The 22,806-nt window shown below is 35.7% G+C and overlaps 1 protein-coding gene across 3 annotated transcripts in view; it reads left to right on the top strand.

The window, feature by feature from the left end:
• Positions 1-22,806, top strand: part of ACAP2 (ArfGAP with coiled-coil, ankyrin repeat and PH domains 2) — a 165,655-nt gene that overhangs the window by 98,631 nt on the left and 44,218 nt on the right. For all 3 annotated transcript variants that reach the window (XM_081234334.1, XM_081234332.1, XM_081234333.1), the window contains exons 5-8: positions 3,233-3,291; positions 11,360-11,543; positions 15,858-15,902; positions 18,767-18,862. In XM_081234334.1, the coding sequence (XP_081090460.1) occupies positions 3,233-3,291; positions 11,360-11,543; positions 15,858-15,902; positions 18,767-18,862 (384 nt within the window). The remainder of the gene's footprint in view (positions 1-3,232; positions 3,292-11,359; positions 11,544-15,857; positions 15,903-18,766; positions 18,863-22,806) is intronic.

Below are 22,806 nucleotides of genomic sequence, written 5' to 3'. Positions count from 1 at the left end.
GATGCGCAGGCTCAGTAGTTGTGGCTCACGGGCCTAGTTGCTCTGTGGCATGTGGGATCTTCCCAGACCAGGGCACGAACCCATGTCCCCTGCATTGGCAGGCAGATTCTTAACCACTGCGCCACCAGGGAAGCCCCAAATTTAAATGTAACAAAATTGATTCCTTGTGGTGTATAGTTTTATGAGTCTTGACAAATGCATACAGTTGGGTCTCCATAACTCAATCAAGATGCAGTTTCATTAACTCTAGAAATACTCTTATTAACCCATTGTTAGTCACCCTTTCCTTCCTCCCCCTACCATTGTAAATTGCTGATTTGATATCCATCCTATAGTTCTGTCTTTTCCTAAATGTCATGTAACTGGACTCATTCAGTTTGTACCCTTTTGAATATGACTTATTTATCAAAATGCATTGAGATTCATCTGTGTGGTTGCATGTATTAATAGTTCTTTCTTTTTTATTGCTGAGTAGTATTCCATTGTATAGATATACTATAGTTTGTTTCTCCAAGGACATTTGGGTTGTGTCCAGTGTTTGGCAATTAGGAATGAAACTGCTAAAAAACATTTGTATACAGATTTTGTTATGAACCTAAGTTTTCCTTTCTCTTGGGCAAATACCTAAGATTGGGGTTGCTAGGTTTTATGTAAAGTTAGCTTTAACTTTATAGGATAGGGGAGGTTTTTCACTATAGATTCTATTTCTTTAATTCTGTTTAGGTTTCTTTTTTTTGGTCACGCCATGTGGCTTGTGGGATCTCAGTTCCCCGACCAGGGGTTGAACCCAGGCCATGGCAGTAAAAGCCCAGAATCCTAACCATTAGGCCACCAGGGAACTCTGTTTAGGTTTCTGATATCTTCTTTTTTTAAAAATTTTTTATTGAAGTATAGTTGATTTACAAAGTTGTATTAGTTTCTGGTATACAGCAAAGTGATTCAGTTATGTGTGTGTGTGTGTGTGTGTGTGTGTGTGTGTGTGTGTGTATATGTTCTTTTTCACATTCTTTTCCACTATGGTTTATTACAGAATATTCAATATAGTTCCCTGTGCTATACAGTAGTACCTTGTTGTTATCCATCCTATATGTAATGGTTTGCATCTGCTAATCCCGAACTCTCAATCCTTCCCTCCCTCACCTCCCCTCCTCCTTGGCAACCACAAGTCTATTCTCTGTGTCTGTGAGTCTGTTTCTGTTTCATAGATAAATTCATTTGTGTCATATTTTAGATTCCACATATAAGTGATATCACATTATTTCATTTCTTCTTATGGCTGAGCAATATTCCATGTATCCATTCATCTGTCGATGGACATTTAGGTTGCTTCCATGTCTTGGCTATTGTAGATAGCGCTGCTATGAACATTGGGGTGCATGTATCTTTTCAAATTAGAGTTTTCTCTGGAAGTATGCCCAGGAGGGGGATTGCTGGATCATATGGCAACTCTATTTTTAGTTTTTTAAGGAACCTCCATGCTGTTTTCCATAGTGGCTGCACCAATTTACGTTCTTACCAACAATGTAGGAGGGTTCCCTTTTCTCTACACCCTCTCCAGCACTTATTATTTGTAGACTTTTTAATGATGGCCATTCTGACTGGTGTGAAGTGAGACCTCATTGTAGTTTTGATTTGCATTTATCTAATAATTAGAGAAGTTGAGCATCTTTTCATGTACCTATTGGCCATCTGTATGTTTTCTTTGGAGAGATGTCTATTTAGGTCTTCTGCCCATTTTTTGATTTGTTTGTTTGTGTTTTTGTTATTGAGTTGTATGAACTCTTTGTATATTTTGGAAATTAAGCCCTCGTCAGTCTCAACATTTGCAAATTTTTTCTCCCAGTCTGTGGGTTGTCTTTTCATTTTGTTCATGGTTTCCTTTGCTGTTCAAAAGCTTCTAAGTTTGATTAGATCCCATTTGTTTATTTTTGCTTTTATTTCTATTGCCTTGGGAAACTGCCCTAAGAAAACGTTGCTACAGTTGAGCTTTGTTAGTTTTTGTCCTTCAAAGTATTTCCCCATCTCATCTATTGAATTTATCAGCATAAAATTGTTCCCCTGATTATCCTTTTTTAACATCTGTAGAATCTGTGGTGAAATCATCTCTCTCCTTTTTATTGTATGAAATTTGTGTCTTCCTTCTTCCTGATCACTTTGGTTGTGGGTTTATCTATTTTAGATCTTCTTAAAGAACTAGCTTTAGGTTTCATTGGGTTTTGGCTGTTGATTTTCTGTTTTCTATTTAGTTGCCTTCCAATCTGATCTTCATTATTTCCTTTCTTCTGCTTAATGTGGGTTTAATACTTTGGGATTAACATAATACAAAACTGTTTTTCCTTTGGAAGTGAATTGACAGATTTTGAAACCCTGTACTCAATCCAGGTTTTGTGTGTCTGTGTGTGTGCGTGTGTGTATTTGGCATTTAGGCAAGGACGTAAGACTTTGCTAATAGTAAGATTCCATAGAGACTGAATTTTTTTGGTACTGCTTTTAGTTAGTTGAAGGACATAAGGTTTTCTTTTTGTTTTTAATATTCATTTTTCTGCCTCTTCATCTGGCATGTGTTTCAAATTCTGAATGAAGTGTATCTGTAAATTATGAAAGTACTTGGAATTCCCATGCCAAGCCCTGTGAAATTTACCACACATAGAGTTAAATATGTGGCATCCATTAAGTGGCGTAAAATATTGTCGTGAGAAATAAAATTTTATTCTCATTTTTAAGCTTAGCAATATTTTAACCTGAAGGGCTATATAATATTTACTTGAATTCTGAATTTAAGACATTTAAATCCACAGGTCTTCCCAAATGAGAAACCTCTAATTGAGGTATAAGGCAGTTCTAGAGTTGTTTTCATTTGTTTTGTTTTAATATATTAGAGTAAGAAATTTCTGTGGTGGATAGAGTAGAATTTGTATTACTCTTTTAGGTTGTCTTCCAAAGCCTGAATTAGAGTCAAGGAAATAAATTGCTCTACTGATTGAACACTGTGTTTAAATATTAATACACATTTCATTCCTCTGTAAATAGAAGTAATTTTATTCTTTAAACAGATGAAATTGGCTTGAAAATCAGTTTGTTTCTTTTTAAAATACTTATGTCTTATGCAGTGTTCAGTAAGAAATGTAGGTGTTATTAGAATTGGAATACTGTTGGAAGGATGTAATATTTACGGAACTACATGAAAATTATTTTCTTTTCTAATTGTTTAATGTTCCTTCTTTTCTTTTAGATCCTATTTGACCAAACTCAGAGATCGATTAAGGCACAGCTTCAGAACTTTGTCAAAGAGTAAGTCAGTTGCAGTGAAAAGAAAAGAAAAGCAACCAGTTAATGATCGCATCTGGGAGTTGGTATCTTTTGAGAGAACTTAGAAACATGACTTAGTGAAAATATGGGGGTTTTTGTGTGTTTTTTGCTTTGTGAAATTTATATTGCATTTTTTCCTGATACTCTGTAAAGGAGTCAGACTTCATGCCTTTCAGTGAATCATTTATACTATGAAATTTGTGTTCAGGATGCATAGTTCAAATTGTTACAGACTAAAAAAAATTTTTTAATGTAAATAAATAACCTAGTGATCTTTAAAAATCAAAGCAGATCCCAAAAGTGGTTGAAATACTGTCAGTTATTCTAGTTGTCTCAATATGGTATTTTCTTTGTCGAGAAGATAATAGAATACATGAGAATGAGTAATGAAGGTGCATAATAAGTAATGAAAGCGAACCTTTTGTGTCACATTCATCACATTTATATGTGAAATAAAATGAAACTAGAAATAAAAAAATTATCTGAAGTTCCAGGTAGGAACGTTTTCCTTTTCCACATTAATAATTTCACTTTATGTCTTTTAATTCCTGACTGAGAATATATTAAATTATAGATAAAGTTGATTATGATATAGTATTCAGATGTTAAAAGCTATAAATAGTGGCAGATCTCATGAACATAATGCACTTCTGTTTTAGTAGGTTAGAATTTGTTGCCCTGGAGGTGATGTCTTGCAGATCATTTATAAATCACTTCAAAATAGACTAATATTCAGAATGTCCTTATAGAGTATATACATGAAAATTTATGGCTTATTATTAAAGTCTTTGCTAGGTACACATTATTATTATTGTTATTATTTTAAAGTCATTTGTCTTGAAGTTACTTTGCCTAATTCCTTGGTAGAAAAAGTAAAAGGATGTTATATATTTACCTAAGATCATTAATGAATCAAGGTTTCAGATTTTCAGACTACTGAAATGGATACTGTTATTCTCTACTGGTACATAATTCTTTTAGAAAGCATTCTGTGTGTGTGTTTTAAGAATATATTCATGTCCTTTGGCCTCCTAATTTTTTTCAACAATAAATGAATGTTGTTTCTTAAAGAGTGGTCTGTAGGCCACCATAACAGTGAAATCAAGGGCGTGTCTTAAGAAAATCCCTCAGATTTCTTATCCCGAAAACACAAAGAATTGTAATCTCTGGTAGAGGACCCTTGGAACTTGAATTTTTAACAAGTTCCCTGTGGTATATACTACTGTTTAAAAATCATTTGGTCTTTTTTTTTGGAGGGGGTATAGTTGCTTTACAATGTTGTGTAAGTTTCTGCTGTATAGCGAAGTGAATCAGCTATATGTATACATACATCCCCTGTTTTTTGGATTTCCTTCCCATTTAGGTCACCACAGAGTATTGAGTAGAGTTCCCTGTGCTATACAGCATGTTCTCATTAGTTACCTATTTTATACATATTACTGTGTATATGTCAATCCCAGTCTCCCAATTCACCCCACACCCCCCTGCCCCCACTTGGTGTCCATATGTTTTTTCTCTATGTCTGTGTCTCTATTTCTGCCTTGCAAACAGGTTCATCTGTACCATTTTTCTAGATTCCACATATATGTGTTAATACACGATATTTGTTTTTCTTTTTCTGACTTACTTCACTCTGTATGACAGTCTCAAGGTCCATCCACATTGCTACAAATGACCCAATTTCATTCCTTTTAATGGCTGAGTAATTTTCCATTGTATATATGTACCACATCTTTATCCATTAATCTGTCAGTGGACATTTAGGTTGCTTCCATGACCTGGCTATTGTAAATAGTGCTGCAGTGAACATTGGGATGCATCTGTCTTTTTGAATTATGGTTTTCTCTGGGTATATGCCCAGTAGTGGGATTGCTGGGTCATATGCTAATTCTGTTTTTAGTTATTTAAGGAACCTTCATACTGTTCTCCATAGTGGGTATATCAGTTTACATTTCCACCAACAGTTGCAAGACGGTTCCCTTTTCTTCACACCCTCTCCAGCATTTATTGTTTGTAGGTTTTTTGATGATGGCCATTCTGACTGGTGTGAAGTGATACCTCATTGTAGTTTTGATTTGCATTTCTCTAATAATTAGTGATATTGAACATCTATCTTTTCATGTGCCTCTTGGCCATCTGTATGTCTTCTTTGGAGGAATGTCTATTTAGGTCTTCTGCCCATTTTTTGATTGGATTGTTTGTTTTTTTGATATTGAGATGCATGAGCTATTTGTATTTTTTGGAGATTAATCCCTTGTCCGTTGCTTCATTTGTAAATATTTTTTCTCATTCTGTGGGTTGTCTTTTCGTCTTGTTTATGGTTTCCTTTGCTGTGCAAAAGCTTTTAAGTTTCATTAGGTCCCATTTGTTTGTTTTTATTTTTATTACTGAAGGAGGTGGGTCAAAAAAGGTCTTGCTGTGATTTATGTCAAAAAGTGTTCTTCCTATGTTTTCCTCTAAGAGTTTTATAGTGTCCGGTCTTACATTTAGGTCTTTAATCCATTTTGAGTTTATTTTTTGTGTATGGTGTTAGGGAGTGTTCTAATTTCATTCTTTTACATGTAGCTGTCCAGTTTCCCCAGCACCACTTATTGAAGAGACTGTCTTTTCTCCACTGTATATTTTTGCCTCCTTTGTCATAGATTAGGTAACCATAGGTGCATGGGTTTATCTCTGGTGTTTCTGTCCTGTTCCATTGGTCTATATTTCTGTTTTTGTGCCAGTACCATACTCTTTTGATTACTGTAGCTTTGTAGTATGGTCTGAAGTCAGGGAGCCTGATTCCTCCAGCTCCATTTTTCTTTCTCAAATTGCTTTGGATATTTGGTGTCTTTTGTGTCTCCATACAAATTGTGCAATTTTTTGTTCTAGTTCTGTGAAAAATGCCATTGGTAATTTGATAGGGATTGCATTGAATCTGTAGATGGCTTTGGGTAGTATAGTCATTTTCACAGTATTGATTCTTCCAATCCAAAAACATGGTATATCTCTCCATCTGTTTGTGTCATCTTTGATTTCTCTCATCAGTGTCTTGTAGTTTTCCACATACAGGTCTTTTACCTCCTTAGGTAGGTTTATTCCTAGGTATTTTATTCCTTTTGTTGCATTGATGAATGGGATTATTTCCTTAATTTCTCTTTCTGATCTTTTGTTGTTAGTGTATAGGAATGCAAGAGATTTCTGTGCATTAATTCTGTATCCTGCAACTTTACCAAATTCACTGATTAGCTCTAGTAGTTTTCTGGTGGCATCTTTAGGATCTTCTACATATAGTATCCTGTCATTTGAAAAGTGACAGTTTTACTTCTTCTTTTCCGATTTGGATTCCTTTTATTTCTTTTTCTTTTCTGATTGCTGTGGCTAGGACTTCCAAAATTATGTTGAATAATAGTGGTGAGAGTGGACATCCTCGTCTTGTTCCTGATCTTAGAAGAAATGCTTTCAGTTTTTCACCATTGAGAATGATGTTTCCTGTGGGTTTGTCAGATATGGCCTTTATTATGTCGAGGTAGGTTCCCTCTATGCCCACTTTCTGGAGAATTTTTATCATAAATGGGTGTTGAATTTTGTCAAAAGCTTTTTCTGTATCTATTGAGATGATCATATGGTTTTTATTCTTCAATTTGTTAATATGGTGTATCACATTGATTGGTTTGCGTATATTGAGAATCCCTGCATCCCTGGGATAAATTGCACTTGATCAGGGTATATGATCCTTTTAATGTGTTGTTGGATTCTGTTTGCTAGTATTTTGTTGAGGATTTTTGCATCTATATTCATCAGTGATATTGGTCTGTAATTCTCTGTTTTTGTGATATCTTTGTCTGGTTTTGGTATCAGGGTGATGGTGGCCTTGTAGAATGAGCTTGGGAGTGTTCCTCTCTCTGCAATTTTTTGGAATAGTTTGAGAAGGATGGGTGTTAGCCGTTCTCTAAATGTTTGATAGAATTCACCCGTGAAGCCATCTGGTCCTGGACTTTTTGTTTGTTGGAAACTTTTTTTTTTTTTTTTTTTGCAGTACACGGGCCTCTCACTGTTGTGGCCTCTCCTTGTTGCGGAGCACAGGCTCTGGACGTGCAGGCTCAGCGGCCATGGCTCATGGGCCTAGCCGCTCTACCGCATGTGGGATCTTCCCGGACCGGGACATGAACCTGTGTCCCCTGCATTGGCAGGCAGACTCTCAACCACTGCGCCACCAGGGAAGCCCTGTTGGAAATTTTTTAATCAGAGTTTCAACTTCATTACATGTGATTGATCTGTTTATATTTTCTATTTCTTCCCTGTTCAGTCTTGGAAGGTTATACCTTTCTAAGAATTTTTCCATTTCTTCCAAATTGTCCATTTTATTGGCATATGGTTGCTTGTAGTAGTCTCTTATGATCATTTGTATTTCTTCGATGTCCATTGTAACCTCTCCTTTTTCATTTCTAATTTTATTGATTTGAGTCTTCTCCCTCTTTTTTGGATGAGTCTGACTAAAAGTTTATCAATTTTGTTTATCTTCTCAAGGAACCAGCTGTTAGCTTTATTGATCTTTGCTCTTGTTTTCTTTGTTTCTGTTTCATTTATTTCTGCTCTGATCTTTATGATTTCTTTCCTTCTACTAACGTTGGTTTTTTTTGGTTTCGTTTTGTTCTTCTTTCTCTAGTCCCTTTAGGTGTAAGGTTAGATTGTTTATTTGAGATTTTTCATGTTTCTTGAGGTAGGATTGTATTGCTATAAACTTCCCTCTTAGAATTGCTTTTGCTGCATACCATAGGTTTTGGGTTGTCGTGCTTTTGTTGTCATTTGTCTCTAGGTATTTTTGATTTCCTCTTTGATTTCTTCAGTGATCTCTTGGTTATTAAGTAGCATATTGTTTAGCCTCCCTGTGTTTGTGTTTTTTTACAGTTTTTTTCCTGTAATTGATATCTAGTCTCATAGCGTGTGGCCGGAAAAGATGCTTGATACGATTTCAATTTTCTTAAATTTACTGAGGCTTGATTTGTGACCCAAGATGTGATGTATCCTGGATAGTGTTCCGTGTACACTTGAGAAGAAAGCGTATTCTGCTGCTTCTGGGTGGAATGTCCTATAAATACCAATTAAATCGATCTCGTTTAAAGGTTGTGTTTCCGTGTTAATTTTCTGTCTGGATAATCTGTCTGTTGGTGTAAATAAAGTGTTAAAGTCCCCCACTATTATTGTGTTACCGTCAATTTCCTCTTTTATGGCTGTTAACATTTGCCTTATGTATTGAGGTGCTCCTATGTTGGGTGCATGTATATTTGTAATTGTTATATCTTCTTCTTGGATTGATCCCTTTATCATTATGTAGTGTTCTTCCTTGTCTCTTGTAACAGTCTATATTTTAAAGTCTATCTTATCTGATATGAGTAAGTCTATCTCATCTGATATGAGTATTCCATGCTCATGGAAATCAAAATCTTTTGATTTCCACGTGCATGGAATATCTTTTTCCATCCCCTCACTTTCAGTCTGTATGTGTCCCTACGTCTGAAGTGGGTCTCTTGTAGACAGCATATATATGGGTCTTGTTTTTGTATCCATTCAGTGAGCTTGTGTCTTTTGATGGAGCATTTAATCCATTCACATGTAAGGTAATTATCGATATGTAAGTTCTATTACCTTTTTCTTAATTGTTTTGGGTTGTTTTTCTAGGTGTTTTTCTTCTCTTGTGTTTCTGGCTTAGAGGAGTTCCTTTAGCTGTTCCTTTGTTGTAGAGTTGGTTTGGTGGTTCTGAAGTCTCTTAGCTTTTGCTTGTCTGTAAAGCTTTTGATTTCTTTGTTGAATCTGAGTGAGATCCTTGCTGGGTAGATTAATCTTGGTTGTAGATTCTTCCCTTTCATCACTTTATATATATCCTGCCACTCCAATGTGGCCTTCAGAGTTTCTGTTGAAAAATCAGCTGATGACCTTACGGGGATTCCCTTGTATGTTACTTTTTGCTTTTTCCTTGATGCTTAATATTTTTTCTTTGTGTTTAATTTTTTTTAGTGTGATTAATATGTGTCTCGGTGTGTTTTTCCTTGGGTTTATACCGTATGGGACTCTCTGCACTTCCTGGACTTGATTGACTATTTCCTTTTCCATGTTAGGGATGTTTTTAACTATAGTCTCTTCAGATATTTTCTCAGACCCTTTCTCTTTCTCTTCTTCCTCTGGGACCTCTATAATTTGAATGTAGGTGTGTTTAATGTTATCCCAGAGGTCTCTGAGACTGTCCTCAGTTCTTTTCATTCTTTTTTCTTTCTTCTGCTCCGCAGCAGTTATTTCCACCATTCTGTCTTCCAGGTCACTTATCCGTTCTTCTGCCTCAGTTATTCTGCTATTGATTCCTTCTAGAGTATTTTTAATTTCGGTTATTGTCTTGTTCATCACTGTTCTTTAGTTCTTCTAGGTCCTTGTTAAATGTTTCTTGTATTTTCTCCATTCTGTTTCCAATATTTTGGATCATCTTTACTATCAATACTCTGAATTCTTTTTCAGGTAGATTGCCTATTTCCTCTTCATTTGTTTGGTCTTGTGGGTTTTTACCTTGCTCCTTCATCTGCAACATATTTCTCTGTCTTCTCATTTTGTTTTACTTACTGTGTTTGGGGGGGTCTGCTTTCCACAGGCTGTGGGGTTGTAGTTCCTCTTGCTTCTGGTGTTTGCCCCCAGTGGGTGAGGTTGGTCCAGTGGCTTGTGTAGGCTTCCTGGTGTGGGGGACTGGTGCCTGTGTTCTGGTGGGTGGAGCTGTATCTTGTCCCTCTGATTGGCAGGGCTGTGTCAGGTGATGTGTTTTGGGTTGTCTGTGAGCTTCATATGACTTTAGGCAGCCTGTCTGCTAATGGGTGGGGTTGTGTTCCTGTCTTGCTAGTTGTTTGGTGTGAGGCACCCAGCACTGGAGCTTGCTGGCCCTTGGGTGGAGCCGGGTCTTCGTGTTGAGATGGAGACATCTAGGAGAGCTCTCACCTATTAATATTCCCTGTGGCTGGGAGTTCTCTGGTGGTCCAGTGTCCTGGACTTGGCTGTCCCATCTCAGAAGCTCAGGCCTGACCCTTGGCCGGAGAACCAAGACCCTGCAAGCTGCACCACACAAAAGAAAAAAAAAAAAAAAGAAAACAAACAAGCAAAACCCCCAAGACATATGGTAAAAGCAAAACCAAACACACAAAAATACACAAAGAAACACACACATACACATATACACACACACAAAAACAGGAAAAAAAAAAAAAGAAAGGCAAGATGGACTTACCTGGTGGTCCAGTGGGTAAGACTCCATTCTCCCAATGCGGGGGGCCTGGGTTCAGTCCCTGGTTGGGGAACTAAATTCCACATGCAAGCCACAACTAAGAGTTCGCATGCCTCAAGTAGGAGTCTGCAGGCCGCAATGAAGATCCCATGTGTCGTAACTAAGACCCAGTGCAGCCAAAATAAATAAATAAATATTAAACAACAACAACAACTTTACAGACTCACAGACTCAGAGAACAAATTTATGGTTATCAGGAGGGAAGGGTGGGGGAGTTTGGGATTGACCAAAAAAAAATTTCATACACTCCCTAACACCATACACAAAAAATAAACTCAAAATGGATTAAAGACCTAAATGTAAGACCGGACACCAAAAAAAAAAATTGTATATAACTATATTATACACCTGTAACTTATATAATATTTTACATCAACCATACATCAGTTAAAGAAAATAAAAATAAATGTAAAAAAAATAAAATAAAAATTATTTGGTTAAATATTGGTACATGTCCCAGAATTTGTCTTTAGAAAAATTAACTTTGCCTTTTATGTTTCTGTAATGTTAATTTGATAATTTATTTTCACTTTAAATTGTATAGATATAAGTAAGGAAATGCTAGCTGACTATATCAGCAATAGTGTGTACTCATAAACTAATATATATGTTAGTTGGAAGAGCTATTGAATGTCATTTTCAAATAAATAAATAAGTAGAGGAACATAAGAATTAAATTCTAAATGTTATTTTGGTAAAGTTTTTGATCCAGATAGTTTTATGAAAGTTTCACTATTTTAATTTTTTTAGAGATCTTAGAAAATTCAAAGATGCCAAGAAGCAGTTTGAAAAAGTCAGTGAAGAAAAAGAAAACGCATTAGTAAAAAATGCTCAAGTACAAAGAAACAAACAGCATGAAGTTGAAGAAGCCACAAACATTCTGACAGCAACAAGAAAATGTTTTCGACATATAGCCCTAGATTACGTACTTCAGGTATGTTTATTATATGTTTTCAAAAATGGTTATTAAACGTGTTGTTACTTTTGAGTGATTGCACTCAAGGAAATAAATAGTACTATTTCTGTAGTTTAAAATTAAACCATGATCTTTTGTGAAAAATTTCCATGTGTCTGGGTGTTTGTGTATGCATTATATGTGTGTGCATGTGTATACCTTTAGTTCTGATTTTTTCCCCTGTTCACTTAACAGTATACTTCCCCCTTTCAAAATGTCATGAAAAGCGTTTTTAATTGTTATATTTTATTCTATGGAGATGCTGTGTCAATTTAATTAATATCCAGTTATCAGATATAGTGTTGCCAGTTTTTGCTGGCAATAGTGGAAATATAATTTTCAATAATTGTAAATGATAATAAGATCTTTGTATACAAATCTTTTGCCACATTTCTGATAATTTGTTGAGAGTAGATTCTTAGAGGTACAAAGGCTCACCATATTGCCAAATGAAGAATATTTCTGGAAATAATGTTCTCATGTTTGCATTAGGTGCTGCTTTTTAAAAGTAGGGATTGATATTTGGTACGTTGTGAGGTGATCTGGGACAGGGGAGTTCCCATAGATTGTTGACTTAACAGTGGTCACAGATTATTTCTTTAAAAAATACTTAAGTAGGGCTTCCCTGGTGGCACAGTGGTTGAGAGTCCGCCTGCCGATGCAGGGGACGCGGGTTCGTGCCCTGGTCTGGGAGGATCCCACATGCTGCGGAGTGGCTGGGCCCGTGGGCCATGTCCACTGAGCCCGTGCGTCCGGAGCCTGTGCTCCTCAATGGGAGAGGCCACAACAATGAGAGGCCCGCATACCACACACACACACACAAACCCTTAAGTAAACATATTGCTAATTAGAGATTAAAAACTACTCAGGTAACTTTGCGAAAACAGTAGAAAATGACTTTAAGATTTTTTTCTATTAAGTTCCTGTTCAGTAAGTGGGAAGTTAAATTTTAAAAAATGATGTACACTCCAGTTATTAATGAAAGGCTTCTAGCATGGAGTAGTCTGTATTTCCTATCTCCTCTTATCTACCTCACATTTATATCAATTCCTGCAGTAGTATGAGTACTGAGTCTGCCTACCTCATTCTACTGAAATGGCTCATGTTAAGGTCTTATTTATTAGATATATTGTACTTTTTAACCAACTTGACTATTGTGTTTCACTGAAATAGTAGACCACACTCTCTTTCTTGAAACATACTTTTGTCTTGATGTATCTTAAACCATTTGCAGGTCATCATCTTAATTTATGTTTCTTTTCAGTTTCCACCTTGGGTTTCTCTCCTTTGTCCACCTTTTCAATCTCTCTTTTAGGGTTCCATCTTTGGTTTTCCTGTTTTCTGACTTAATGATAATCCCTTACAGTTTAATCATGCCCTTTGCTTGAATTATCACCATATATAGGCGACAAAATCTATTTTTCTCAGAAGTACCTCATTCCTTTTGTGTCTAAAACTAAAATCTTTCTTCTTCTCAAATGACTTCGTATTGCTGTTACCATACTGAGTAGTGTCACCCTCTTAATCGTAGAAATCAGAATTGGAGAATCATATCAGATATTCTCCTCATTCTTAGCTACTATATCTAACAGTCAAAATTGCCTTGAAAAGTTCTATGTACCTCTTAAACCTGTTCGTTCTCACTCTGCTGCAGCCCCAACACTAGTTCTTACTGCTTCTTGTCTAGAGTATTAAGATGTTCTCATAAAAATTGATCTTTCTTGGGTTGCTTTTAACCTGCCCATTAGCAATTTGTTCTCTGTTCTGTGGTCACAATTACTCAAGCTTTTCCAGGCAAAATGAATCATTCTTGTCCGTCTGTTTCCTCTGTGCTACCATATTATTGTCATACACATTGCTGTTAGAGCACTTATCTCATTTATTGAAATTATTTATTTATATATCTTTCCTACTCCTAGATTATATCCCTTCCCTCTAGTCCAGTGGTTGGAAAATAGATAGGTAATGTTTTTTGAAAGAGTGAACAGGTTAATTTTAAATTTTATTTGGGAAGGGGGGAAGTTACCTAAAATATTCATTATTTTCAAATTTACACATTATAAACTGTCCATTTCCTTTGATGTCCATCCAGTAGTTTTAAGTTAGGACCTCACCTCTCTTATAACTATTTGTTTGATTTTTCTAATGAGAACTGTTGCATTATTTTATTATATGGCCAAAGTGTCTGTTTTAGAGAATAGTAAGAAATATTCAGATTTAGAGTTTATCATGCTTTAGTTTCTCTTAATATTTGAATATACTTTTGTTTTTTCAAATGTATGCTTTTTTTCATTGTCAAACAGAGGCATTTTTAACATTTTTCTAAGCTTTTACTTAGAGCATTTGAAAGTTAATATTTTAGTTCTCAAAACTGAATAGACCTTGAAACAGACATTCAGAAGAAACTAGTGCTTAGGTAAACAAAGTTATTAGATTTTTCTTGGTCTGTTTTTACTTATTTATTTATTTATTTTTGGCTGCATTAGATCTTCGTAGCAGCGTGCCGGCTTTCTCTAGTTGTGTCAAGCAGGGGCTACTCTTCATTGCAGTGCACGGGCTTCTCATTGCAGTAGCTTCTCTTGTTGCAGAACACGGGCTCTAGGCACATGGGCTTCAGTAGTTGTGGCATGCAGGCTAAGTAGTTATGGCTCATGGGCTCTAGAGCACAGGCTCAGTAGTTGTGGCACACAGGCTTAGTTGCTCAACGGCATGTGGGAGCTTCCCAGAGCAGCGCTCAAACCCGTGTCCCTTGCATTGGCAGGCGGATTCTTAACCACTGCACCACCAGGGAATTCCCTCTTGGTCTTTTTTTTTTTTTGCCGTACGCGGGCCTCTCACTGTTGTGGCCTCTCCCGTTGTGGAGCACAGGCTCCGGACGCGCAGGTTCAGCGGCCATGGCTCAGGGGCCTAGCCGCTCCGCGGCATGTGGGATCTTTCCGGACCAGGGCACGAACCCGTGTCCCCTGCATCGGCAGGCGGACTCTCAACCACTGTGCCACCAGGGAAGCCCCCTCTTGGTCTGTTTTTGTTTTCTGATCAGTGCTTTAAAATTATCTTATTAAACAACAGGCGGAATATTCAGTGGGAAGGACATATTAAAAAGATATTCTGTAACCTTTTGAAATTTTAGCAAAGAGTGAATGATTCTTTTCTTGTGTAAACATTTTATTTCATTAAGCTGATATATAATAACAGGCAAAAATAAAATGTTTGTTGTGAATTTCTAGAGTTGGGAAGAGATACCACAGAAGGCAACTTTAATAATTACTGATCTTTCAATAGTTTAGTCTAATTAAAATATTTATTTAAGGTCCATTAATTTGTTCAACACATATTTCTGAGTGCTTAGTATATACAACTTGGAGAATACAACTGGTAATTAGGCACGACCTTGATCTCATGGAGTTTATGTTTTAGCTGGGGAAAAGAAATAAGTAAATAAAATATGAGGTAGTTATGAATACTATAAAGAAAATAAATAGGGTTGGTGTACTAAAGACTGCTTAAAAGCCTACTTTAGACCTTTGTGAGGAGATACTATTTAAGCTGGGACCTGATGGATAAGAGCCTTGTGCCCATCTGGGCAGAAAATCATGGCATGAGGACAGAACAAGTAGTACAAAGGCTTTGAGGTGGGAGTACTCCTGGGCTGTGGTTGGACCACAGGAAAGGGGAAAGTACTGTAGTAGAAAATTAGGTGGGAGAGGTAGCAGGAGCCTCTTCACAAAGGGCTTTGCAGACTACAGTAGGGAGTTGGAAGGTTTTAATACAGATGTACATGATCTTATTTATTGTTTGAAAAGATCACTCTGGTTGCTCTGTGGAGAATGAAGTGTCGAGAGTCAAGAGTGGAAACAGAGACTAGTTCATAGACTATTGTAGCAGTCAGGAAAAGATATGATGGTGGTTGGTGGTAGTGGTAAAAGTGATTAGAATTTGTATTAAGGATGTATGTTAAAAGAGCAATTAGATAAGGAGGGTGGAGAGAAGACGGAATTCTAAGAAATTCAAAAGTTTATCAAGGTGATAGTTTTATCAGTACAGTACAATTTTATGGTTTGAACATGGCCAGTTGTTCTTTAAGTTGAAAAAATGGATGAGAGTTTCATTGGTATGTTTGTCTTAACTGTTTTTGCAAAAAGCAGGTCAAAAGGTGAAAAACTTGAACTTTGTTTTCATTTACTTTTTTGGAAAAGTATTAAACCATTAGAATAAGCAAATTTTACAGTATTGCATTCTGGATTAGTTTTTTAAATAATGCATAGGTGATTAACCAAGTGCATTTTCCCTCAGATTAATGTCCTTCAATCAAAAAGGAGATCAGAAATCCTGAAATCAGTAAGATATTTATTGAAATGATGTTCTAAATATTTTAATATGAAGTTAAATGTATTTATTAAGTGTTTAAATAGCACCATATATGTGTTTGTATATGTATATGTGTATTTATTTATTGACTTATTTATTTATTCTAGCTTCATAATTAATCTTACTTAATGATATTTTTGTACTTCTTATATGTCACTTAACCACTTTTTTTGGTCTCCTTTATGTTATAGTTATTTATGTGTGTCTCATCTATAATTACACTGTAATCTCCTTAAACCAGACACTTAAATAATTTGAGATTGAGGGCATACATAGTGTCATTTTACAGAATTTTTTCCTTAGGGCTGTTGATGGTGTATTAGCTTTTTGGAGTGCAGGTAGCAAACAAACGAGATGAAATTTGAAGGATGGCATGGCAACAGTGATTTTTTATTTGCCCATTTTTCGTCTTAAAGCTAACAAGGAGGTGGGCAGAGGATGATAGTCATATATACATTATACTCTTTTATATTTTGAGAACCTTAGAAATAATTTCTCCTCTCTGATTTTGTTCACTAAAGTTTTTTTGTGTTTTTTTTTTCTCAAAGGATCTACAGAAATTGCTTTTGATCCTTGTCCACACCTAGGTTTTTCCTAAATTCTCTGTTAATATTTATGTTATTTCTTATCAGATGAGTACATTATACTTCCTGTTTACCTCCACCACCTTTTCCAGATTCAGAGTAATGTATGTTAATTGTAGAAAATTGGGAAATAAAATATATGAAGGAAGAATAAAAATACTTATAAATGCTACTACCAAGAGAGAACCACTATTAATATCTTGGTGTAATCTTTGTCTTTTTTCTCTGTGTGCGTGCGCCTGTTTGTGTGTGTATGTGAACATGTATATACACCTCTTAAAATTCCATTTAATTTTTAAAAATAAAATAGGAATTATTCCTACATACTGTTCTATAATTTTCTTTTTTCACTAATATACTCCAAAATCATCATGTGTCATTAAATATTTTTTTATTTAACGATGACTTTTGTGGCCAGGTAGAATTCTACCATATGAATACAGTAGGGGTGAGCAAACATTTTTCTTGAAGGGCCAGGTAGTAAATATATTAGGTTTTGGAGGCCGTATGGTCTGTGTTGCAACTACTCAGCTGTGCTATTGTAATAGGAAAGCAGTCATAGACAATATGTAAATGAATGGCATGACTGTTCTAATAAAACTTTTTTTATGAACATGGAAATTTGAATTTTATATAATTTTTACGTGTCATGAATTTCATATCTTTTCATTTTCTTTAACCATTTAAAAATGCAAAAACCGTTGTTAGCCCATAGCCCATCCAAATACAGGTGGTAGGGCTGGATATAGTTTGTAGGTCAGTTTGCTGACCTTGAATATACCATAAATTAACTTTACCTGTTAATGGATTTTAAGTAATTTCCCTGTTTTTGAAGTAAAGCATAGCATTATAGTGGTCATCCTAATGAATAATATTTCCTTTGGATAGATTAAGACAAGAGATTACTTAGTCAAAGGGTTGAAGCATTTATTGAAACTTTTAAGGAATATTGTCAAATTTTAAGGGTCACACAAAATTTCCACTAATAGTGTGTAAGAGTGAACATTTTTCCACATTTTACGAACACTGGGTATTATTTTCCCCCACTCTACCACAATTTGGTAGATTGAAAATGTCATCTGATTGTTTAATTTTGGATTTCTTTGAGGCAAATGAGTATGAATGTCCCCCCACACCTTTTTTTTTTCTTGGTCACTTATGTTCTCTATGTCCTTTCCCTCTTTTTCTGTGGGGGTCTTCATGCTTTTCATATTGATTTGTAACATCTCTTATCTATTAAGACTAGTAACACTTTGTCAAATGTTTATTCCTAGTTTATTATTTATCTTTTAATATGCTTATTCTGTGTTTTGATGTGCAGGCATATTTTACTTTTTATGTACTTGTAACTATTAATCTCTTTCTCTCTTTTTAAAAATATATTTAGTGTTTTTTAAAATCATATTCACAAAGTTGTACAACTGGCGTTATCTAATTCCAGAATCATCTTTTAGTGAGCTTTGTCCTTTTGTCACCGTGTTTTATTTTATTGGTTTTTCTCTTCCAAAAAAATTCCTTTTGAAGGATTCTTGAGTACTAAGGACCTTTTGACCTATTTTAGATTTTACAGAATTAAACAGATGTCTCTTCTTGCTAAAAATAACATGGATGTTTGGAGGATTCTTTCAGTATTGTGATTGAATTAATTCCTTCTCATGTAAAAATTTAATAAAAATAAGAGTGTTTTTTCTCTCATGAATAGGTAAAATGTAGGAAAACTTAGAAAAAAATCTTAACCCATTAATCATTTTTGGATTTTTGGAATGAATATAACAAAATCTCCATATTGGCAAAGTCTGTTGCCTCATTTTATTTTGCTATCTTGAGAAAAAAACGAACAGGCCCCTATTTCATGTTGTGCTTAGTGACCTACGGGTTGTAAAGTATATGTGATTGCTTTGTTTTGGGAGCTTCATATGTCCCCTCCTAATATTTTAATGTTTTATTTGTAATTTAAGGTTTTGCCAGTGAGTTTTGTTGAAAGACACATAGATATTTTATAATGTACCTGGGAAGATGGTGAAGCTATTGAAAACTTGATTCTTTGAATTATTGCAATTTAAGTTTGAAAATATTTTTGTAATACTCTTTTAAGAAAAATGACTCAGTTTAATTTTAAATAGGTTTGATATTTTGGGCTCTGGTGGACTAATTTTTAAACAATAGATAGGATCAGAATTTTTAAAAAAATTTCAGAATATTTATCTAAGAATTGATTTTAAAATGCTAACCATTTTTTCCTCCTGTTAGATGTTATCCTTTATGTATGCCCATTTGGCCTTCTTTCATCAAGGATATGATCTATTTAGTGAACTTGGGCCCTACATGAAGGATCTTGGTGCACAGGTAATGTACTGTACTTCTTGATTCTGTGTTATATACCGATATCTGTATTTTTTTAAATTGAGATATAATTGACATATGTATAACTGGAAGTTTTGTACCTTTTGACCCCACTCACCCATTTTCCCACCCCGCAACACCCACCTCTAGCAACCTCCAGTCTGTTTTTTCTGTGAGTTCTGTTTTTGTTTTTTTTTAATTCCACATATCAGTGAGATCACACAGTAGTTGTCTTTCTGTGTCTGACTTATTTCACTTAGTGTAATGCCCTCAGGATCCATCCATGTTGTTGCAAAAGGCAGGGTTTCCTTTTTATGGCTGAATAATATTCCACTGTATATGTATACCACATTTTAAAATCCATCTATTGACGGACATTTAGTTAGGTTACTTCCATATCTTGGCTAAATAATGCTGCAGAACGTGGGGATGCAGATATCTTTTTGAGTTAGTGTCTTCGATTCCTTCAGGTAAATACCCAGAAGTGGAATTGTTGGATCACATAGTAGTTCTATTTTTAATTTTCTGAGGAAGCTCCATACTGTTTTTCATAGTGGCTGTGCCGATTTCGTTCTCACCAACAGTGCACAAGGGTTCCCGTTTTTCCACATCCTTGACAATCTTCTCTTGTCTTTGATGACAGCCATTCTAACAGGTGTGAGGCAATATCTCCCTGTTGTTTTGATCTGCATGTCTTTCATCATTAGTGACATTGAGTACCTTTGACCCCTTATTGGCCATCTGTATGTCTTCTGTGGGAAAATGTCTGTTCAGACCCTCTGCCCATTTTTTAATTGGATTTTTTTCTTTTTTTTTTGCTGTTAAGTTGTCTGAGTTCTTTATATATTTTAGATATTAATCCCTTATCAGATATATGATATGTAAATATTTTCTGCCATTTGGTAGGTTGCCTTTTCATTTTGCTCATGGTTTCCTTTGCTGTGCAGAAGGTTTTTAGTTAGATGTAGTTTGACTTGTTTATTTTTCCTTTTGTTGTCTTTGTTCTAATATCTGTATTTTTAAAGAGATTTAGCATATTGGTGCTATAGCAGATTTATGTATGGGTTAAATGTGTAACCAAAAATAAGATTAAAGTTAAAGAAAATGTTACAGATAGTATATGAGGGTACCGAAAAGAATTTTAAAACAAAGTGTTTGTTTTACAGTATACATAGCTGGATTTATTTTTTTGTTTCTTACATTTGGATTATTGAGTTACTGTCCTAATTGGTATTTTATTTGAGTTATAGCTCTTTTTTTATTTTCAAAGAAATTTGCATTTTGCTATTTTGAATAATAAAATTTTAGAATCTTAAGATTATAGAACTCTTGGGAACTTTTTCATTTTATATACACGCACACACACATGCACATGCATGAATTATATATAAGAATATTATATAGAAGTTTTATTACGTCCAAATTATTTTTGATATCTAATCAAAACTTTATGTTAGATCTGTTCCCGGACATTCTTTTTTGTTGACTGGTGAGTTTTCTGGATTTCTGTCAATTTTCAGTTGATTTTCTTTCCCAAAATGGTTCAGGTTACTTTTTGAGGAGAGGGATTAAGGATGAAAAATAGAGTTTAGGGACATGGGGAAAAGGTAAGAGCAGAATGAGAATTGCATTCATTGACCAAAAATAAATGTGGTGCATGCCTGTGTGCATGTGTGTCTGTGTGTGTGTGTTGGGATGGTGTTGGGGAAAGATGGTGTGCAGGGCATATGCTGTGAATTATAGAAATGCTCTTCCCTGCCTCTACAGAACTTAATCTATTGGAAGAAAATAACAAGTCACCACACTATTAATCTCTGTACTAAGTGCCCTGTCTGGGTATATAAATGGAGATTAGATTTGTTTGCATGTGATAGAAAACCAGAAATAGTAGGAGCTTTAACATGGTAGAATTTTATTTCTTCTGTGTAAAATCAAAGGCCTAGTATGGTGGTCACTTAATCTGCAGGGACACAGGCTTATTATATCTTTGGATTCTACCTAATGGTTCAAAGTGGTTTATCAAGCTTTAGCCTTCATATCCAAATTCTAGCCAACAGGAAGGAGGAAAGGGGAAAGAAAGATTCATTCCCTCTCTTTAAGGATCTTCCTAGAAATTGTATATTCCACTTCTGTGTATGACCCAGTGTCACACTAGCTGCAAGGAAAGCTGGGAAATTTAGTCTTAATGCATGTAACCATGTTAACCTACTAGAATTTGGGGATTCTGTTGTTAAGAAAGGAGGAGAGAATGGATGTTGGGAGGAAACCAGCTATCCCTACCACGTATTGGAGGATCAAAGTGTAACTGTAACATGTAGATAGTACATCCAACCCAGACTTGGGAAGAAGGCAAGACCTTCCTAGGCCCTAGGCACTCCCCACATCTTAATCAAACATTAGATTGTAACCTCATCTTACATTAAGTATAATTTATCAAAAAAATGAATTGGTTTGTAGTTGACTAGTTTCAATAATTGTATATTTTGACATTTATTAATTTCAGTTTTTCAGTTTTTACCCTCCCAGGTCTCAAGTAGTTTTGCAGGTCCTTGAAAAGCATCTAAACTCCGGTGCCTGTAGTGCCTGGTAGATAATATGGCCTGGTTGGGGGTGGCCAGTTAGGATATTCTTTCACTAATTCAGTTATGAGATTATGGCATCTGGAACTAGGGTCCTGGCAGTAAGGGTGGAGATAAATAGGTAGACTTGAGGAATAGTTAAGATGTAGCCAATTTGAGAGTGGAGGGACATGATGAGTTCAAGTTTAAATGTGTTGATTTTGAGAATAGGACATCTAAGTGGGTATATCTGGAGTTCAAGAGAAAGAAACACTAAAGGAGTCAATAGCATATAATTGCTAATTGCAATCACAAGAGTGTGTGAATTGACCCAAGGAGAGTTAATAGGTATTTCAAAATCATGAACCTATTTAAAAAAACATAAGTGGCCGAACACCATGCCTAATAATTTTGATTTTGTAAGTTAAGGTCAAGGTCCATGAGTATGGAGTAAAAAGAGATTTGGCTTGGGACAGAGCCCTAAGAATGATCTGCTTTTAAGAGACGGCTAGGTAAGAGGGGCTCCGTGAGAACACTGATGGGAGAGGAGGTGGAAAACCAGAAAATCGTGGCAGCACAGGGCAAGGAAAGAGTGTCTCAGAAAGATGGGGGTGGTTGTCAGTGCAAATGCTGGAAAGAAGGTCGAGTAACCCTAGGACTGAGAACTACCTCTTGGGTTTAGCAGCAAGAAGGTTATGTGTTACCGATGTGAGAGTTGAGGGTCCAAGAGGTGAAAGCTAAATTACAGTGGGTAGATGAATATGAAATGGGCAAGTGGAGAACAGGGAAAAATTTTTTAAGAAGCTGTATTGTGAAGAAAAGAGAGCAGGTAGTAGCTAGAGGGGAGTATGAGTTGTAGGAAGGTTTTATTTAAGGTATTATTTTATTTGTTAAATTTGCACAAATTTAAAAAGAAATGGGAATGGGAGAAGTTGAAAAGCAGAAAGAGAAGTGGTGAAATCTGAGGTGGTAGGAGTGTAGGAGATTCAAAACATAGGTAGAGGATTGGGGCCACCTAGTTATAGGAGCCTATTAACCTCATGATGTCCAATGCTAATAGAAACATGGGACACCTGCTACTGTGCTCCAAACCCTCTCTTCCTGATACAGTACCCAGCATCTAGGAGACAAGACTGCCAGCCTTAGCACCTCCCCAACTCATACATCCTCCAGTACTCCACCATGTTGAAAGATATCTTTTTCTTTATACTTCTGCCCCAACAGAGAGAGGGGAATTTTCTCCCTTTCTGCTGCAATAGCAGTGGGGTGGGATGCAGCAGAGAAATTTACTACCAAATTGACAATTTTACTACCATCACTGGCATTGTAGTACTGGTGTGGAAAGTACATGCATGCAAGTTTAGAAATATCAATTTGAATCTTGGGGGC

This window comes from Mesoplodon bidens (genome assembly GCF_964165515.1).
Source record: "Mesoplodon bidens genome assembly, chromosome: 5".
NCBI lineage: Eukaryota > Metazoa > Chordata > Mammalia > Artiodactyla > Ziphiidae > Mesoplodon > Mesoplodon bidens.
The sequence above is the reverse complement of the archived record's forward strand: the minus strand, read 5'-3'. Positions and strand labels throughout refer to the sequence as shown.